Raw genomic sequence first — 18,811 nt, forward strand, 5'->3', positions numbered from 1 at the left:
ACTCAGAGGCCCAGGTTGAGTCCACGGCTCCTGGCTTCCTCCTGGCCCAACTCCCACGTGGGCATCTGGGGAGTGAACCAGTAGATGAGAGATTCTGTCTCTCCCTGCCTATCTCTGTGTTTCAGAAATAATAATGATTTTTAAAAAAAGAAAGCAACTGACATGAAAGGCATGCAGGTTTGAATTTGAAAGGGTTTTCTTTGTCCTTCCAAATTGAAATTCTTATTTTTTTTTAACCTTATCATTGAACAAAGCAGACCTCACATTGCGCTTAGTCATGAAATAAAAACTCCCACTGACTTCGTCTGCCAGTGTAGCTCACTGAAGGTCAGTGTTGGTGAGATAGCCCAGCCTGAGTCAGAACTAAAATAAGAGTGTAATTTAGAGCCAGAAACTGTGGTGCCAGTGGCCAGCAGAGCCTTATAAGGAGCCATGGGAGCACGGGAAGGGCTTCCCTGGTCGTCTGGACACCCTCTCCAGTCAGCACTCAGCCAGAACACTGTTGTTCTGTTTGTAACCCCAGCCTTCCTCACGTGCGTCTGTTTCGGTCATTACCTTCTTAAAAGGATGTTAGCAATGAAAATACATGTTAGCAGGTCACGGCACACATTGAGGGGAGAAATGATTTGAGCAGTGAAAGAGCTGTTTCAGAGACGGTTTCCAGTGCAGGTGTTTTTAAGAAGTCAGAGAAAAGTCGCCTAACCTACAAGAAAAAAAATTCAGAGCTTTTAAAAATTAACCAAATACTCTGCTTTTTTGAGTGGCCATGGGGTTCCAGGAATTTTTAAAAGATAAGTTTCTTTGGATGTGAAAATATTTGGAATTCATGCATGGTTTTTTCATCATGTGTGTTTTTCATAAACTATTTAAAGACCCCACAGAGACCACTCAGCAGGCTGTTGTTGGTACATGTCAGACTGGCTGAGATTGAGCAACTGAGCTCCTTTATTTTGTTTTAAATTAAAAAGTTGTATGTATGTATGTATGTATTTTGAAAGAGTTACAGAGAGTGAGAGAGAGAGAGATCTTCCATCTGATGGTTGATTCCCCAGATGGCCACAATGGCCAAGGCTGGGCCAAGCCGAAGCCAAGAGCTTCATCCAGGTCTCCCACATGGGTGGCAGGGGCCCAAGTACTTGAGGCACCCTCCACTGCTTTTCTCAGGCCATTAGCAGGGAGCTGAACCAGAAGTGGAGCAGCCAAGACTTGAACTGGCAGCCGTACAGACTGGTGGCATCTCAGGCAACGGCTTTACCACATCACAACGCCTGAGCTCTTTGTTTGCAGTAACCTGTCACACATGGGCAGGGCACTTGTGACTCTGCGGGCTGCTTTCAGAACCTGTCTTATGCTGTGGCACCCTGATGGGTCCTGAGACCAAGCAGAGAGAGCCCTGCCGGCCTGTCCCCATGCACACCCGGCTGTGTGGCTCCTGGGAGGCCACTCTGCTGTAGGTTGTGTTGTGAGCTTCAGAAGTCAAACCAGGACAGACAGCTTTCCCTCACATACTAGACCAGGCATTTTTGCCTCATCCCCTTTTATTAGAAACACTGTATTCTATTTTTTTATTTTGGGATAAAACGTGTGCTTGATAGTTTACTTCCTGAAAAATTTCCAACCTGAGATTGAATAGTATTTCATTCATTTTCATTGTGTGGAAAATAAGCACCCTTAAAATGTCCTATTTGAGATGCTAATGAATCTTACTGCCAACACCAGAGATAATCCCTGAACTTTTCGATTTGTTTCCAAAGGAATTTCTTGTGAACAGTCCGATGTAAAAAAAACCAAAAAAACAAAAAAAAACTTATCCCTGCCATACTTCATGTGGTTGCTGAACTTTGGCCTAGTATTTGTTATTGTTTGGGATCCTGGAATGGGACCTTGGTGGTGCATAGGAAATGATTTGATACACGTTTGTGTCACCTTTGCTAGGAGGCATTTTTTTCTGCTTGGTGATTTGAGTTATCTTCAGCATTCTGTAACACGAAGTTTGATAATCCAGTGTGGAGCACTCGCTCAGACGTGAACCACAGGCAGTTTTCCCCTGTAAGCTAGTTTGAGAAAATGTGTGTCATTTCTTTCACACACTCTCTTGCCTCTCTGGTAGTGAATAATTTCGTTTTGCTTGCGCAATCCAGAGTTAGGAAACAATTTCACAGACAGGCAAAATGGCATATTCAGTGCAGACCCATCTCCTCCTCTGGGCAGCCTTTGTCTGCTTCCTCACTGTCTGTGGAAAGAAAACAGAGTGCGTTTGTCCTGGAAGTCGGGAAGTGGGAAGGAACTTTCCAGCTCCATTATCTTTACTTGCATGGCACAGTTGTTTTGTTTTTAGTAGTCTGGGGGAAATCAGATTAAATTTTCCATTTGAGTGCGACGGAGAGTCGCAGTGAAAGCAGTCCATTTTGCCATAAGTCCTTTTTAACCAGGCCACCTCAACAATTTGGAAATCCCTGTATATGTGGAAGCCTTTGATTGCGGTTGAAGATGTTTACTGTATTTGTTAATGCCTCGTGCTTGCCTTAGCCATCACTTGTGCAGATCTGTTTGTGGAAGGGAGCAAAGCACTCCCCTTTTTCTTACATATCAATCCCATGTTTTAAGGCAATTGGTTCAAAATATCCAGTTTGGCTTTATTTTTGTCTGTAAGATTTATTTATTTAATTTGAACATCAGAATTAGAGAGAGAGAGAGAGATCATCCATCTGCCAGTTCACTCCCCTAATGATCGCAACAGCCAGGGCTGGGCCAGGCCAGAGCCAGGAGCCAGGAGCTTCATCTGGATCTCCCGTGGGTGCAGGGGCCCAAGCACTTAGGCCATCTTCTGCTGCTTTCCCAGGTGCATTAGCGGGAAGCTGGATCTGAAGTGGAGCAGCCGGGACTTGAACCCGTAGCTGTTGTTGGATGCCTGCACTGCAGATGGTGGCTTAACCTGCTATGGCACAGCACCGGCCCCCAGTTTGGCTTTGTAAACCCTTAGATGAAATACTAGATAGTCATGCAAGTAATTCAGTCATTCTTTTTGAGAGAATTTTAATTTAAAAACACCAGCTATTAAACTACGTGTTCGTTTTGGCGGCTGTGCTCATGATTCTGTCCATACTTCAGCTGTTTGTGCTCTTGGAAATAGCTGCCGTGTGTGTGGTGTCGGTGTAGTTATTTATCTCTGTGTGTTTGGCTGAAATCTTGGAGTTGGCAGACTGGTGGCGTCTGATGCTCTTCCGCCTTCACAGGGGGCCCTGGCGTGAGCACACTTGACAGCATACCCGTGACGCAGTTGCAGGCACACTCAGCCAGGGCCCCCTGTGCTGTAGCTATCAGGACGAAGGGGCTTAATTAGATGTTAGAACCTCTTGGGAAAACCCTTAAGGAATTGAGGGCTGCAAGCAACCCCGGGTCTTCAGCAGAAGGCACCTCATAGGCTTGGTATTCAGACAAAACTGACTTGTTGGTGCTTTCATTAAACAGCTTCCCACCTTGCTTTACGGCTGTTTTGATGCCACTGGAGTGGCGCCAGCAGTTCCCATCTAGGGAGTTCTGGTAACTATTTTTTTCAAGGTTATAACCACAGTCCAGAAGAATTGTTTCCATTTTTTAGAGTGACATTTTAAGGCCAAAATGTAACAGAATGCCTGCATTATAACTTAAGCAGTGGTGTTTATTTGGCCTCAAATGATTCCCCTGTCCTCTTGGAAAATGAGCAAACATTAACACACAGGACCCTTTTTTTTTAAGCTCTGCTCTGTAGTAACTAAACAACAGAGGTGACTGCCTGCTTAGTGTTTTGGGAGATTAGCGTCACCTAATCTTTCAGCGGCCACATGGTCACTAATCCTCGTTCAGGGCACTGGGACATACAAACAACCTTGTTCACTCATCACTAGGAGTTGATGTGGAAATCTGCACCATCAGATGCCTGCCTGTAGCAAAGGCCATGTGTACCTACATTGTTATCTAGGTAATTGAGCGTCCAGCTGCACTGTGTACTCCTTAGGCTGCAAACTCCGCGGGTGCTGTATCCCTTACGTTACATAAATGATGTAGAATTCCCATATAACCGATGCACTTCCTCACATCCTCCCGTGTTCTCTAAATCATGCCTGGACTGCTTCACACTGCCTACTACAATGCAGATTTTGACTTTTGTTGGATAGCTCTTGGATACCAAGGCCAGCTGTGTTCACTTGCTTATCCACTCAGCAGATATGTCATATTGTCTACTAAGATGGCAGGCCAGGTACTTCTTGGGTCCCCTTTGGGTCTGTGACATTAGGAGCTCATAAGCAGAGGCTCATATGTTCAGGCATGATGTAAAGTACACAGGGAGGGGCAGAAGTTCAGCCTAGTGTTCAACACACTGGTTAAGATGCTGTGTCCCTTATCAGAGTCCCTGCCTCCTGCCACACACATGGGAGACCTGAATTGAGTTTCTAGCTCTTGCATTGTGGGCATTTGGGGAGTGAACCAGCAGATGGGAAGATGGGAGTGTTTCTCTCCCTCTCCCTCTCCCTCTCCCTCTCCCTCTCCCTCTCCCTCTCCCTCTCCCTCTCTCTCTCCCTCTCTCTCTCCCTCTCTCTCTCCCTCTCTCTCTCTCTCCCTCCCTCCCTCCCTCCCTCTCCTTCCCTCTCTCCTTCCCTCCCTGCCTCCCTGCCTCCCTGCCTCCCTCTCCTTCTTAAATTAAAATAAATAAAGTATACAGGGCCATCATTGTAGCTCAGTAGGTCAAACTGCCACTTGCGATGCCAGCATCCCATATCATAGTGCTAGTTCAAGTCCCAGCTGTTTGGCTTGTGATCCAGCTTCCTGCTAGTTCTCCTGGGAAGACAGTGGCAGATGGTCCAAGAGCTGGGGCCCCTGCCACCCCTATGGAAGACAAGAGTGGAATTCCTGGCTCTTGGCTTCAGCTTGGCAAAGACCTGGCTGTTATAGCCATTTGGGGAGACCAGTGGATGGAAGGGATCTCTCTCTCTCTCTCTCTCTCTCTGCTTCTCTTCTCTGTGACTCTGCCTTTAAAATAAATATTTTTTAAAAAATAAATGGAGTTTGCCAGCGCCGTGGCTCAATAGGCTAATCCTCTGCCTGCGGCGCCGGCGCACCAGGTTCTAGTCCTGGTCAGGGCGCCGGATTCTGTCCCGGTTGCCCCTCTTCCAGGCCAGCTCTCTGCTGTGGCCCAGGAGTGCAGTGGAGGATGGCCCAAGTCCTTGGGCCCTGCACCCCATGGGAGACCAGGAGAAGCACCTGGCTCCTGGCTTTGGATCAGCGCGGTGCGCCGGCTGCGGCGGCCATTGGAGGGTGAACCAACAGCAAAGGAAGACCTTTCTCTCTGTCTCTCTCTCTCACTGTCCACTCTGCCTGTCAAAAAAAAAAAGTAAAAGTAAATGGAGTTTGTATACCTTAGATAAAAGGTTTTCCAGGGGGGAAAAAAAAAAGTAAATGGGCCAGTATTGTGTATAGCAGGTTGGTCCACTGTTTGCTATGTAGCATCGCATGTCAGAGCGCTGGTTCGAATCCCAGCTGCTCCACCTCCAATCCAGCTCCCTGCTAATGTTCCTAGGAAAGCAGCAGATGATGGCTCAAGTACTTGGGCCCCCGCCACCCACATGGGAGACCCAGATGGAGTTCCCAGCACCTGGCTTCATCCTGGACCAGCCTTGGCCATTGTGGCCATTTGGAGAGTGAACCAGCGGGTGAAAGATCTCTAATTAAATCTTTTTTCAAAAATAAACAATGGAATAATATTAGCAATTAATTAAATCTTATTTACATATTTTCACTTTATTTGAAAGGCAGAAAAAGACTTTGTATCAGCACTCCTAGCATGTGTAAGTTGCAGAGAAATATTTGTGCTTCAGTATTTATGCTGAGAATAACTGATTGGGGCTTTAGTTCCTAAGAAGAGGCCGATGGGAAGTGGATGTGTGACAGGAGATCTGTAAGTCCTTCATGCCCATTTTTTCTTCCTTCAGAACCTCAGCCCCCTTTTCTGTCTGGCAGAAAGAAAAGAGGAAAGAATTAGTTCTGGCATTTGGAAACAGTGCAAATATGTCTTCAATACTCTTAAACTGATTGATTAAATATTTTAAAGATATTTTCATAATATATGATACCTTTGATCATAAAACCAACTCATATTGAGGTGCCTAATGTTTTGGAATTTTTGGGCCAGCTCTGTGGTGTAGTGGCTAAGGCTGCCACCTGCCACACTGTTACCCCTTATGGGCACTAGTTCCAGTCCTGGCTGCTCCATTTCACATCCAGCTCCCCGCTAATGTGCTTGGGAAGGCAGTGGAGGATGGCCTAAGTCCTTGGACCCTGCACTCACATGGGAGACCCAGAAGAAGCTCCTGGCTCTTGGCTCCTGACTTCTGCCTGGCCAAGCCCTGGTCATTGCAGCCATTTGGAGAGTGAACCAGCAGGTGGAAGATCCTTCTCTCTGTCTCTTCCTCCCTCTCTTTCTATCTCTGCCTTTCAAATAAATAAATAAATTTTTTAAAAAGTTTACAAGTTCTATTTAGGGTACTGTATGGCATGCACCCTCATTAACATATTCCCAGCTGCAAATAGAGGCAACCAGAAAAAAGAAAGGTCTCCTAATACTTCCCCTTCCTGTGGTATCCCCTGAAGGGCCAGGAGCAGCTAGGTGGAAGAGACTTGGGGAAGGGCATAGAGCTTCCACCCTCATTGTGCCTCCGTGTGTTACAGGGCCTGCCCTCGGCAGGAGCTATGCCATGAGCGAGGAACCTTGCTACAAAATCAACATATATCATGATGTCACAAGTTGCCCTTGGCCTCTGTAATTGTTGGATGGCACCCTGTGCTGCGAGGACTGAGCCCTGAGAGAGGTTCTGTGGGCCCTGGGACCTCATCATGGTCACTGTCGTTACTGATAAGCACCCAAGAGAACCTGGTAGTATGGACTAACTACAACAAGAATGGCAAAGCATGGAATGTCTTTAGTTGTGACAAAGATCACGAAATGTTAGCCCTGAGTTATGGGGTTAGCTGGGGTCAGATTGGAAAAAGAGTTACGATTAAATTCTAGCACTTTCCTATTTCTGCCTGCATGCATTCACTGAATGTTGAACTCTTGCTCTGTGCCAAGGGCGAAGGTGATAGAAGTCAAACACAGCTGTTCGCAGCAGGCTTCTGGAGTCCTGGGGGAAGGTAGCCATGGCATAGCTGGCCATCATGCCCTGAGGTCCAGGGTGCCCCAGTCAGGGAGGCTCCCGATGTTCCTTACCAGTGTCTGGCAACAGCAGCCTCTCGAAGGGCTTGTCGGGGGTGTTTGACAAGCTGGCCAAAGATTCGTATGCCCACCAAAGCTGAGAGCACAGTGCTGGTTGGTGGGGGTGAAGCCAGGTGCCTGCCCAAGGCACTGTGAGTGTTAAGTCCTCTCTTCCTGTGGCATTCTTTATGGTTGCAGTTCACCAGCAAGGCTGCTCTGAACACCACTGTGCCCCTAGAACTTCCGGAAGGCCTCACAAAATGCAGGCTGGTGTGCCGACCAAGTGTTGTGCTGCTGAGCCCTTCCCGTGGAGTGTCAGCTGCAACTCTGGCAGCTGGGCTGACATGCGTGGGAACAGGGGGAGTGACCCTGGCGGGGAGGCGGGGAGGCCTGGATATTGTTTCCCCTGCCGCGTCCTGTCGCACCAGTCCCTGTGCGGGGAGCTCTCAGCAACATCCACAATGGCTTTCCCAGGCCAAGTGCGCCCCTGCGCTATCCCAGAGAATGAAGAGCTGTCCCAGACAGTCCTGAACAGCGTCCATGAGGCTAATGGGAGTGAAGATGAGAGGGCTGTGTCCAGACTGCAGCGCAGGCACAGTGACATAAAAGTCTACAAGGAGTTCTGTGACTTTTATGCGAAATTGTGAGTGTCTTTCCTCTGGACCTGGTGTCCCGGGCTCTCTGACTCCTCAGGCCTTCTGACCTGCTGTGCGCCTTTCTGTGTTCTGGGCTTTCTCTGGGGCTTTTCCTTGGTGATCTGAGGGCTCTGAGGGCAGCTCACAATGCAGCATGTGCCAGGGAGGCAGTCAGGTTGCCTTGTCGCTGTCACTGGATGGCATGCAGATGGGAAGGAGAGTGTACCTCCATGGTGAGAGTCTTTGTCTTCAGTGGGTTCCTGATAACAGTGCAGCTTCATGATGCTGTCCAGAACGGGTGGTTAGAATTTTTATCATCAGTGGGTTTATAACAGAAAAACATTACACTCTAAAACTTCCCAAAGATAAGGAGCAGGTTGAGCAGTAAAAATTGAAGTACTGACTGTTGATACATATTTTTTTATTAAGTTTAACAGTCAGCAGTTTTAAGTAGGCTAACTGGGTTTCTTAAGATTATTGACCTCATTCAAAGTTGTCAGCTTGGAATCATTGCCGATCCCCAGTTTGTCCGGTAAGAGTTAAGAGAATTTAACTGAGCCGATTCCCTATTACTGGGATCACTTATGTCGCAGCGTTTAACAGATGTCATTTAGCTCATGGAGCTCTGTTTGAGAGCAGCTGGGGAATTGTAAGATCGTGACCAGTACATTTAAGGGCTTGGTGAATTCTCAAGGTCATTTTTGGATGTATTTGTTATTGCATATTAAGACCAGAACATTTGTTCCCCATCCAATGATAAATGAGGCACTTGAATAATGGAAAGCTAGATGGTGTGAGACTGCTGTGTGAGATGGGTCTGTGGAAGTAGCTCAGCTTAGTCCATCATGACAGGCTGTGGCAGAGGCGCTCTCGCTCTCTCTCGCTCTCTCTCTCACTGTCTCTCTCTCTCTCTCACACATATACACACACACACACACCTTCCATGTCATCAACACTTTTTAGTGGAAGTCTTTTTCGGGAAAATTATCAGTTATGGCTAATCTAATGAGAGCTACAATGATCACTCATAACTTTTGAAAAGTAACTTCAGTCATATGTCATGTTAAATGTAAAGTAAAGAAACACTTATAAAAAGTATCGTGCTGCAGAGAGTCAAGTTCAGGTGGCGACAGCAAACCTAAGCAGTTCAGTGGGATGGTGCTTGTTATTGAAGACTCCTTAAAAAGACAAACTTGTTTCTTTTTCCTGTGTATGGGAAATACGCTATGTGCTTGTTCTTATAATGTGTCTACCTATTTCCTAATTCTATCTGAGTATTTGAACTTGCATATAAACCATCTATAGTATAATGGGTATAAACAGATAAGTGATACTCAAACATTTTGATCCAGGGATCTCTTTATACTCTTAAAAATTAATGAGGTTTCCAAAGAACTTTTGTTTAATATTTACTGTCTGAGAAATTTGCACTGAGGAAAATATTTACTTATTTAAAAATAACAAACTCATGGTAATATTGATATTTTTATTCAAAATACTGTTTTCCAAAACACTGGCATTGTGGGATAGCAGGTTAAGCTGCTGCCTGCAATGCTAACATCCATGGGTGCCAGTTTGAGTCCCGGCTACTCCGCTTCCCATCCAGCTCCCTGCTGATATAAAGAAAATACAGTTTCCGCAGAGATGTAATTGGAGAAGACCCCTAAAACGGTCATGGTGACTTCACTACCTTGTGACCGTGGGATACAGGTGGTAGGGAACCAGGTTGTGCTAGAGTGTCATTCTTTTTTTCAGGGAAGTTTATTTTTTTTAGGTTTTTATTTATTTGAAAGGCAGAGTTACAAAGAGAGAGGGAGAGGCACACACACACACACACACTGTCCATCTGCTGATTCATTCCCCAAATGGCCGCAACAGCCAGGGCTGGCCAGGCCAAAGTCAAGACCAGGAGCATTCTCCGGGTCTTCCACGTGGTGCAGGGGCCCAAGCGGTTGGTCCATCCTCCCCTGCTTTCCCAGGCACATTAGCACGGAGCTGGGTCGGAAGTGGAGCACCCGGCCCTCAGCACTGCCGCCCATATGGGATGCCAGTGCCACGGGTGGTGGGTTATCTCGCTGAGCCACAGAGCTGGGCCCTAGAATGTCCTTTTCTAACTTTTTGGAATTTCATTAAGATCACTGGGGTTTGGTGAATCTTTTGAGAGGGTTCAGAATTCATGGTAATGCTGTGTAGCATATTCTGATTTCCAGAGTGGTTTGCTGTAACTTTTGTTATTTTGCATCCCCTAAATAGCACTGAGAATTAACCAGGAAGGGATGGGGTTCACCATGCTTCTCTTCAAGGGAGAGGCTCAGGGCTTTCTAAAACAGCCACAGTTCATCTGTATTACAACAAAGCTGGTGCAAAGGGAATTTTATAAATATTTTGCCCAATCCACAGTCAATTTTAAATGACAATGTAGGGGTCCAGCGCTGTGGCACAGTGGGTCAACACCCTGCCTTGAAGCACTGGCATCCCATATGGTTCTAGTCCCGGCTGCTCCACTTCCAATCCAGCTCTCTGCTATGGCCTGGGATGGCAGTAGAAGATGGCCCAAGTCCTTGGGCCCCTGCACCCGCGTGGGAGACCCGGAAGGAGCTCCTGGCTCCTGGCCTCAGATCGGCGCAGCTCCGGCCATTGCAGCCAATTGGGGGAAGAATCATCGGATGGAAGACCTCTCTCTGCCTCTCCTTATCTCTCTGTGTAACTCTGACTTTCAAGTAAAAAATAAATAAATATTTTTAAAAAATGGCAAAGGAAAAATTTTAATATGAGACTTAGGCCAGGTTTGCCAAGCAGTGAGGCCGCCTCTCTTTCTTTGTTTTTTCTGATGACATTTTAATTCTATATTCAAGCCTGTTAAATAAAATTGAGTTTTGCTTGGTATGAGGTTGTAGTGTTTCAGCATGGAGTTACTGGAGCTACAAAATAGGATTACCTATATGTGGGAAGTCAGTAGAATACAAAGTTGTCTTCCCCTGGAACTCCAGTAGTTGGAGGTGAGGCCGGGTGGGTGAGGCCACTTTTCCCTTGGGAACTAACTGGGGGGAGGCAGCTAATGGTCTGTGAAATGGACACTCTGCGTCCCATCAACCTAAAGGGCTGACAGTGAAGACTCAGGAGCATGCTGAGTTGATTAAACATTAGAAGGTTGCAGACCACCCCAGGGCACCTGACTGGCAGGTAGAGCTTATGCTCCAAGTAGGCGTCTACAGGGAACACTTTGCAAACTCCACAGGGCAGCTTGGCCAGTGAGTGCTCATCACAAGGCACTTTCTCCGTTTCTGAAACTTTTTTATGTGAGATCCTTACCTAATTACAAGTCTGTTGAAGCTCTGTTGCTTTTCTGCTTCCAAACTGAACAATGGTTAGAGGGAATTTGGGATCATTTACACAATTCCTCTGTGTTTTAAGATGTAGTAGGGAGGGGGCATCGCTGCGGCATAGCAGGTTAAGCTGCTGCCTGGCCTGCAACACCAGCATCCCATATGAGTGCTGGTTCAAATCCTGGCTGCTCCACTTCTGATCCAGCTCCCTGTTAATGTGCCTGGGAGGCAGTGGAGGATGGCCCAGTGCTTGGGCCCCTGCACCCACGTGGGAGACCTGGAGGAAGCTCCTGGCTCCTGGTTTCGGTCTGGCCCAGCATCTGGCTGATGTAGCCATTTGGGGAGTGAACCAGCAAATGGAAAGTCTGTGTTTCTGTCTGTCTCTGTCTCTCTCTCCCTCTTCCTCCCTCTGTAACTCTGCCAAATAAAATAAATAAATCTTTAAATAGATAAAAAAAAAAAAAAAAAAAAGATGTAGTGGGATTACTGATGAGGGAGTTACCCAAGCTACTTGACTCAGCAGTAGTTACTGGACTACCTGGTTTCATTTTCCTGACCTATAAAATGTGATGGTGTCCCTATCACAGCCTCTCAAATGTTTCACGTAAATGTAATCTGTGTTGATTGGGATTCTGATTTTATGAGGGGGAGAACCTGGATTCTAGCCCTGTGCCTTCCATTAATTGATTAGCTTTTTAATGTTGGACTTAACATTAAACGCCTCAGTGAGCCTCTGGCCATCAGTGTAATGTAAAATTCTGTGATTTTAAGATTTCACATTTGTCTTCCCTGAAAGTTAATGGGTTTGGGGCATCCTGGCTGGTTTTAAGGGTTCCTTAAGCAGGTGCTTTCGACAGGGCGTAGTGGCATGGTGTACAATGGATATGCAGCTTGGGTTCTGTTGTCAGAAGGTAAAGAAACTGGCGTTGAGGTGTTGACTTGTGGATATTGCATTTTTATTTTTTATCTGTTATTTGAGAGAGAGAGAGTGAGAGAGAGAGAGTGAGAGAGAGAGAGCGCGCGCACACTCTCCCCAGTTAACTACATTCAAATTCCTGCAACAGATAGGAGGGACTGGGCCAGGCTGAAGCCAGGAGCCCAGATCGCCTATGTGGGTGGTAGGGACCCAACCACTTAAGCCATCACCTACTGCCTCCCAGTTGCACGACGGTGGAATTGGGAGCAGAGCTGGGACTTGAACCCCGGGCACACTGATATGAGATACAGGTGTCCTGAGCAGCATTTTACCCACTGTGCCAAACACTTGTCCCAACTTGGGGATGTTTTTAATTAAGCTCTTTGTCAAGCTGGAAAGGCAAGTTCCTTGAAGACAACTTGTGAAGAGACAACCAGAATCAAAGCAGGAGGCTCTTTCAGAACCTGAGATGCTCGGGTGAAGAGCCTGGACAGTTATCAGATTTTCTCTTCAGTTCTTCAAGTTGTGAAGTCTAAGAAAGGCTGACAGTCTGTGATTTGCTGTGCTTTGTGTGTTACAGCAACATGGCCAATGCCCTGGCCAGCGCCACTTGTGAGCGCTGCAAGGGGGGCTTTGCACCTGCCGAGAAGATCGTGAACAGTAACGGCGAGCTGTACCACGAGCAGTGCTTCGTGTGCGCGCAGTGTTTCCAGCAGTTCCCGGAGGGGCTGTTCTATGAGGTAGGTCACACTGGGCGGCAGCAGCAGGACTTGTAGACTAGCGCCCTCCTTTTTTCTCATGCTCTTTTGCTGTTGAACATTGTATTGAAGTGCCACATAACACGCCAGGTCTTTGGTGCCTGTCAGACAGTGATGGAACTTGTGGGCCATGGCCTGGCTGGGATGCCCTTACAAACCCCACCATTTGTATCATGCAATTCATCTTCCTGCTTCAGAGCCCGTCTAAGCCCATGAGGTCCAAATTCAGAATCTTCAGCTGAAGTTCTTTGGGCTTCTCCACTTAGGTTCCGCTGTGCTTACCCCTTGCCGATTCCTGGCCCTGTCTTTCTATCTCTCTAAAGTTAAAAGCATATATCCTGTTCTGTGACTGCCCAGCCATGAGTAAGAGCTTCCGTGTGTTTCTTATCTTTTTTATTTTTTGAAGATTTATTTTATTTACTTGAAAGGCAGAGTGACAGAGAAAGAAGAGAGAGATTTTCCATCCCCTGGTTCATTCCTCAAATGGCTGCACTAGCCAGAGTTGAGCCAGGCCAAAACCAGGAGCCTGGAACTCCATCCAGGTCTCCCGTGCTGATGCAGAGACCTAAGCACTTGGGCCACCCTCCACTGCTTTCCCAGGTGCATTGGCAGGAATTTGGATCAGAAGTGGAGCAGCTGAGAATCGAACCGGTGCTCACATGGGAAGCTGGCATTGTAGGCAACAGCTTAAAGCTCTGTGCCATAATGCCAACCCCCATGTGTTTATTTAGAAAATAAATCTTGTTTAGAACATGTTGTTTAGAAACAAGTATTTTGGAGAACACCACCTGTGTTTAGTTATTCTCTGTGTCTTGTGTTCTTTTCAAAATCCTTTTTGCCCTCTTTGTTTTTGGGATGGTCAAGGGAGGCCAGCCTTATATGTAGGTGAAGATGAGAGTGATGCAGCTATGTGTGTGGGAAGAATTAGGTAACTCTTTTTACTAGCTTACTCCTCCATATCTGATTCTCTGCCCGCATCTCTGCTTAGATTGTATGTAGTAGAGTTAGGTTATAGCAGAGGCTGCTCTGGTGTGACTTCTTCCTTTGCCTGGAGGATCTTTACACTGCATGCCTGCGGAGGGAGAGGGAAAGGTGATGAATAAGGTCTTTGTTGGCCACTCAGGCAGTGTTTCCCGTAGAAACAATCCCTGTGAGAGTGCAGTGTCCAGGCCAGCCCCCAGCGTCATCCCTCCCGAGTGCCTGAGACGTGTAACTGGCACGTATGCAGTCATGTAACTGTGGGAAAGAGTGTGAGAGTCTGGGTTAGGAAATGCAGTCGTGTTCACTGGCACGTGTTTCTGTGGCCTCCAGCTGTGGCCCAGACATGCGTGTTCCCTACAACAAATCCTCAGCACTGGGAAGAAGACCTCATTTTCTCTTTTCTTCCAGAGTTCTTCCTGGCAGTAGGAATCATCTTCTTCTCCCCTCTCCCCCCAAATCTGATGCCTTTAGGGATGGGAATGACAAGTTACAGTGGTGGGGAGGGGCAGGAGCAGGGGAGCCCAGTGTCCACTACAGGAACAGAAGGATGGGGAGGAGCTCCTGGGGTGTGAATAGCCTATCAGGGCCAGAGACCTGGGCTGAGGCTGCAGTGGCTGCAGGGGTGAGGGGGAGGGAAAGGACATTCCTGGTTCCGTCTGCTTCCAGAGTCATGACAAAAGGCTCTTGGAGTAGAGGCTTCTCAGGGCTGATGCAGAGGGGCAGGCTGCTTTGATTTAGGATCTCTCAGAGGCTGCGCAGGCAGGGAGAGAAGCAGGGACCTGTGACCGATACCTTTACTGGGTCTGGGCTGGTATGCAGACCAGGCGTCCCAGGAGGAGTCTGATTTGGTGCATTTAGAGCAAGCAGGTGCGAGTTCCAGGAGGTGGGCTGTGACTGAGAGGTGGGCACTGAGGCATGGCTGACAGTCCCTGGGTCCAGCTGGCCCACAGGTCACAAGGGAGCAAGTGCAAGAGGCAGACACTGGGATGGACCACGTTGAGGGACCACGTGAAGTGTGGAACCGGGAACTGTCAAGGGTGCCTGCGCCCTGGTTCAGGTGTGAGAAAGGTGCACGTGTATTCAAAGCTGATGCCAAGGCTGTGTGAAGTTACGAGAACACACTGCAGCCTCCCAGAGCACACGGCAGAGAGCCACAGACATGGGCTATGGAGGGAGCACTAAGTTTTGGGCCATATAGCCTCCCTCTTTATCCCTTTTTCTTTTTCTCCTGTGGCCCAGAGAGGTTGAACTGCCCTCGACAACATAGCAGGTTTGGTCCCTAATGTCCAGTACAGGCTCTTTCCCTTACTTTTTTTTTTTGACAGGCAGAGTGAACGTGAGAGAGAGAGACAGAGACAAAGGTCTTCCTTTTTCCGCTGGTTCACTCCCCATTGGCCGCTGCGGCCGGCACGCTGCAGCCGGCACACTGCGCTGATCCGAAGCCAGGAGCCAGGTGCTTCTCCTGGTCTCCCATGTGGGTGCAGGGCCCAAGCACTTGGGCCATCCTCCACTGCACTCCCGGGCCACAGCAGAGAGCTGCACTGGAAGAGGGACAACCGGGACAGAATCCGGCACCCCGACCGGGACTAGAACCCGATGTGCCGGCGCCGCAGGCGAAGGATTAGCCTATTGAGCCGTGGTGCCGGCCCATTTTTTTCTTTTTTTCAGTGTAAGATATTATTGCTGCTAAGGCCTAGAAGAGAGTCCCAAGGAACCACACAGGAGGATGCAGAGAAAGACAGGCTCTGTTGTCCAAACATTCTTCCTGATTCCCTCAGAGGGCACCCAGAGCTCCAGTTCTCCTGAATTGTCTTTTTGTCTGACACTGGTGCTACCCTCATTCCTGAACAGGGCTGCCTCCCGAGCTCCTGGTTCTGCCTTTGGGTGCTATCAACTACAAGGCCACAGAGGGAGTCAGAGGGAGGGCTTGCCAGCAGCCTTGAGCAGAACGGAGGAAGGCATGACTCATGCTGGTTCTCACCGGCCTGCCTCCCCCACGTCTAAACTATAAATACCCTCCACGGTCTGTCTGGTGCTAGTCCAGAAGAGGTTATACATACCCAGAGCTGGGCTGCTCATGGGCTGTTGCCCAGCTTCAGCTCTCTTGAGTCCTGAGGAAGATCACTGTTTTAGCATCAGTGATTTTTGAAAGTGAACCTGAGGCCACCGTTGTGGTGTAGCAGGTTAAGCCACCGCCTGCAGCACCAGCATCCCACACAGATGCTGGTTCAAGTCCTAGCTGTGCCTCTTCTGATCCAGGTCCCTGCTAATGGACTGGGAAAGCAGTGGAAGATGGCCCAAGTCCTGGGGCCCCTGCACCCATGTGGCAGACCCAGAAGAAACTCCTGGTTCCTGGCTTTGGCCTGGCCCAGCCCCGGCTGTTGCAGCCATTTGGGGGATGAGCCAGCGGATGAAAGATATTCTTTCTCTCTCTCTCTCTCTCTCTCTCTCTCTAATTAAAAAAAAAAAGTGAACTTGTTTAGGCACCAGTTAAGATGCCCACATTCCACATCAGAGTGCCTTGTTTCAGTTCCTGGCTGCAGCTCTGGATTCCAGCTTCCTGCTAATATGGGACTTGGGAGGCAGTGGGTTCCTGCTGAGGTCATTGGGTTCCTGCCACCCATGTGGGAAACCTGCATTGAATTCCTGGCTCTGGACTCCACCTCTAACCCAGCCCCTCTCATGGGAGTTTAAAGAGTAATCTAGTTGGAGCTCTGTCTCTCAAATTAAAAAATAAAAATAAAATGTTAACCTAAAAGGTTGACATCACCACTGAAGAACACAGGATAGATATTCACTGATACCTGTGCTCTGTAACATCTATCATGAAAAGAATCATGTACCCAAGTGTTTGTTATTGTAAGACATCTTTAGTGGTATCTTTAGCTCAGCCTCCTCTGAGTCCATACAGCACTTCGTTTTTTTATTTGAATCATTATAGCTGTTTATTTATACATTTGCCTTCCCATCTAACTTTTAATACCTCTGGGGCAGGGACTTTACAGAATAATTTGCTATCTCTTGCGTTCTTTACAATATTTGATGCCTAGCAGGTCCTAATAAGCACAATGATACATATACACATTACTGATTTACTAACTAGGACTAAGTAAGACATTTCCTAACTTAAGCACTTACTGGCTGTGCTTCAAAATCTCAGCACTCTATAGCCAGTGCATAGCATGAACATGGCCCAAAGTTTCATATGCCTTTGTGCAGTGCAGGTGGATGAAAGAAATGCATTCTTGGGTGGAAACAGGATATTCTACTTGAGGGTAGAACTCTTAAGCTATGATGTCTTTTCTGTATGATATGAGTATGTAGAGTATGTAGAGTTGATGTGTTTATTCAGGCCAATGTGGTTTTGTTGAATGAACTTACTTTTTATTTTTTAAAATCTTTTTTTTTTTAATTTATTTGAAAGACAGATAACAGAGAGAGGAGAGAGAGAGATATCTTCCATCCACTAGTTCACTCCCCAAGTGGTCACAACAGCTGGGGCTGAGCCAGGTGGAAGCCAGGAGCCAGGAGCTTCTCCCAGGTCTCTCACGTGGGTAGCAGGGGCCCAAGCACTTGAGCCATCTTCTACTGCTTTCCCAGGCCACAGCAGAGAGCTGGATCAGTAGTAGAGCAGCCAGGACTTGAACCAGTGTCCATATAGGATGCTGGCACTGCAGGCAGAGGCTTAACCTTCTGTGCTACAGTATCAGCCCCTAGTTTTGAAAATCTTAAAATTTAAGCAAAGTTGAAAGAAAAGTACAGTGAGTAACATGTGCTGTATGCATCTTTCATATACATATGAAACACATCTGTTTGCCAAATGATTTAAAATTATATGACACTGAATAGAGTTACTTTTAATTTTCTACAACTTTTGCGTTTGAATACTTGTGAGGAGGATCCTTGATCTGACTGTTACTTGCAGGGAGAAGCAGTGGAGGAGTTGTAGATAAGAGGCTTTGGGATATTGGAATCTCCAAAATATTCTGTTATTGAGTGACAGGTTATATCAGATTGGGATTTTGATATGATGACTTCTGGTCATTGGAATATCATTTCTTAATTAAAAGCGACCCCTGCCTTTGTGTTTAAGTGGTTCAAATAAGTGTATAAGTTAAAAGGAAAATCAGTAGAGCTTTATTTGCCTTAGATTGAGTATGAGTTGGACTCAAGAACTTGCCTCTATGAGGTAGATAAGGGCAAGAAGTAACTTACGGTGGAGGAATCTGGCAGATGTAGGCCAACATCAGTAGTAATAAGTTGTGGTGAGGTCATGCGCCTTATATGATGCAACAAGTAGAGCATGTTACTACTTTTAGAGCATTCTTTCCCAAAACCCATGGCCTGAGTGTAAGCATGAGATAGGAGGTCAGTTGCTTGGGCGGATGCAGCAGCAGCAGTGTTAGATGCTGCTTTGCCTTGTCCTCCTCCATCTCTGATGCAGAATATGATGCTGAGGTTGGATATTTAGGGGTCATTATCACTGATGACAAGTTCTAGGTTTTTTTTTTTTTTTGACAGGCAGAGTGGACAGTGAGAGAGAGAGAGACAGAGAAAGGTCTTCCTTTTGCCGTTGGTTCACCCTCCAATGGCCGCCGCGGCCAGTGCACTGCAGCCGGCGCACCACACTGATCCGAAGGCAGGAGCCAGGTGCTTCTCCTGGTCTCCCGTGCGATGCAGCGCCCAAGGACTTGGGCCATCCTCCACTGCACTTCCGGGCCACAGCAGAGAGCTGGCCTGGAAGAGGGGCAACCGGGACAGAATCCGGCTCCCCGACCGGGACTAGAACCCGGTGTGTCGGCGCCGCAAGGCGGAGGATTAGCCTGTTGAGCCACGGCGCCGGCTAAGTTCTAGTTTTTACAGAGAAATTTAATGGCCCAGTACTACCAGGAATTTAAAAACATAGAAGAGAATAAATTTGCCTACAGGCCTATCTTTAACAAATATAGTTCTCATGGTAGAAAAGT

General features: G+C 47.4%; 1 protein-coding gene across 6 annotated transcripts in view; it reads left to right on the forward strand.

Moving 5' to 3' along the window:
* Positions 1 to 18,811, forward strand: part of LIMS1 (LIM zinc finger domain containing 1) — a 152,122-nt gene that overhangs the window by 114,926 nt on the left and 18,385 nt on the right. For 4 of the 6 annotated variants that reach the window (XM_062210053.1, XM_062210055.1, XM_062210054.1 and 1 more), the window contains exon 2: positions 12,686 to 12,845. In XM_062210053.1, coding sequence (XP_062066037.1) covers positions 12,686 to 12,845 — 160 coding nt within the window. Of the gene's footprint in view, positions 1 to 7,674; positions 7,872 to 12,685; positions 12,846 to 18,811 lie in introns of those variants that run through there. The other 2 variants (XM_062210051.1, XM_062210056.1) reach the window with 1 other exon arrangement.

This window comes from Lepus europaeus, chromosome 13 (assembly GCF_033115175.1).
Source record: "Lepus europaeus isolate LE1 chromosome 13, mLepTim1.pri, whole genome shotgun sequence".
NCBI classification, from domain to species: domain Eukaryota; kingdom Metazoa; phylum Chordata; class Mammalia; order Lagomorpha; family Leporidae; genus Lepus; species Lepus europaeus.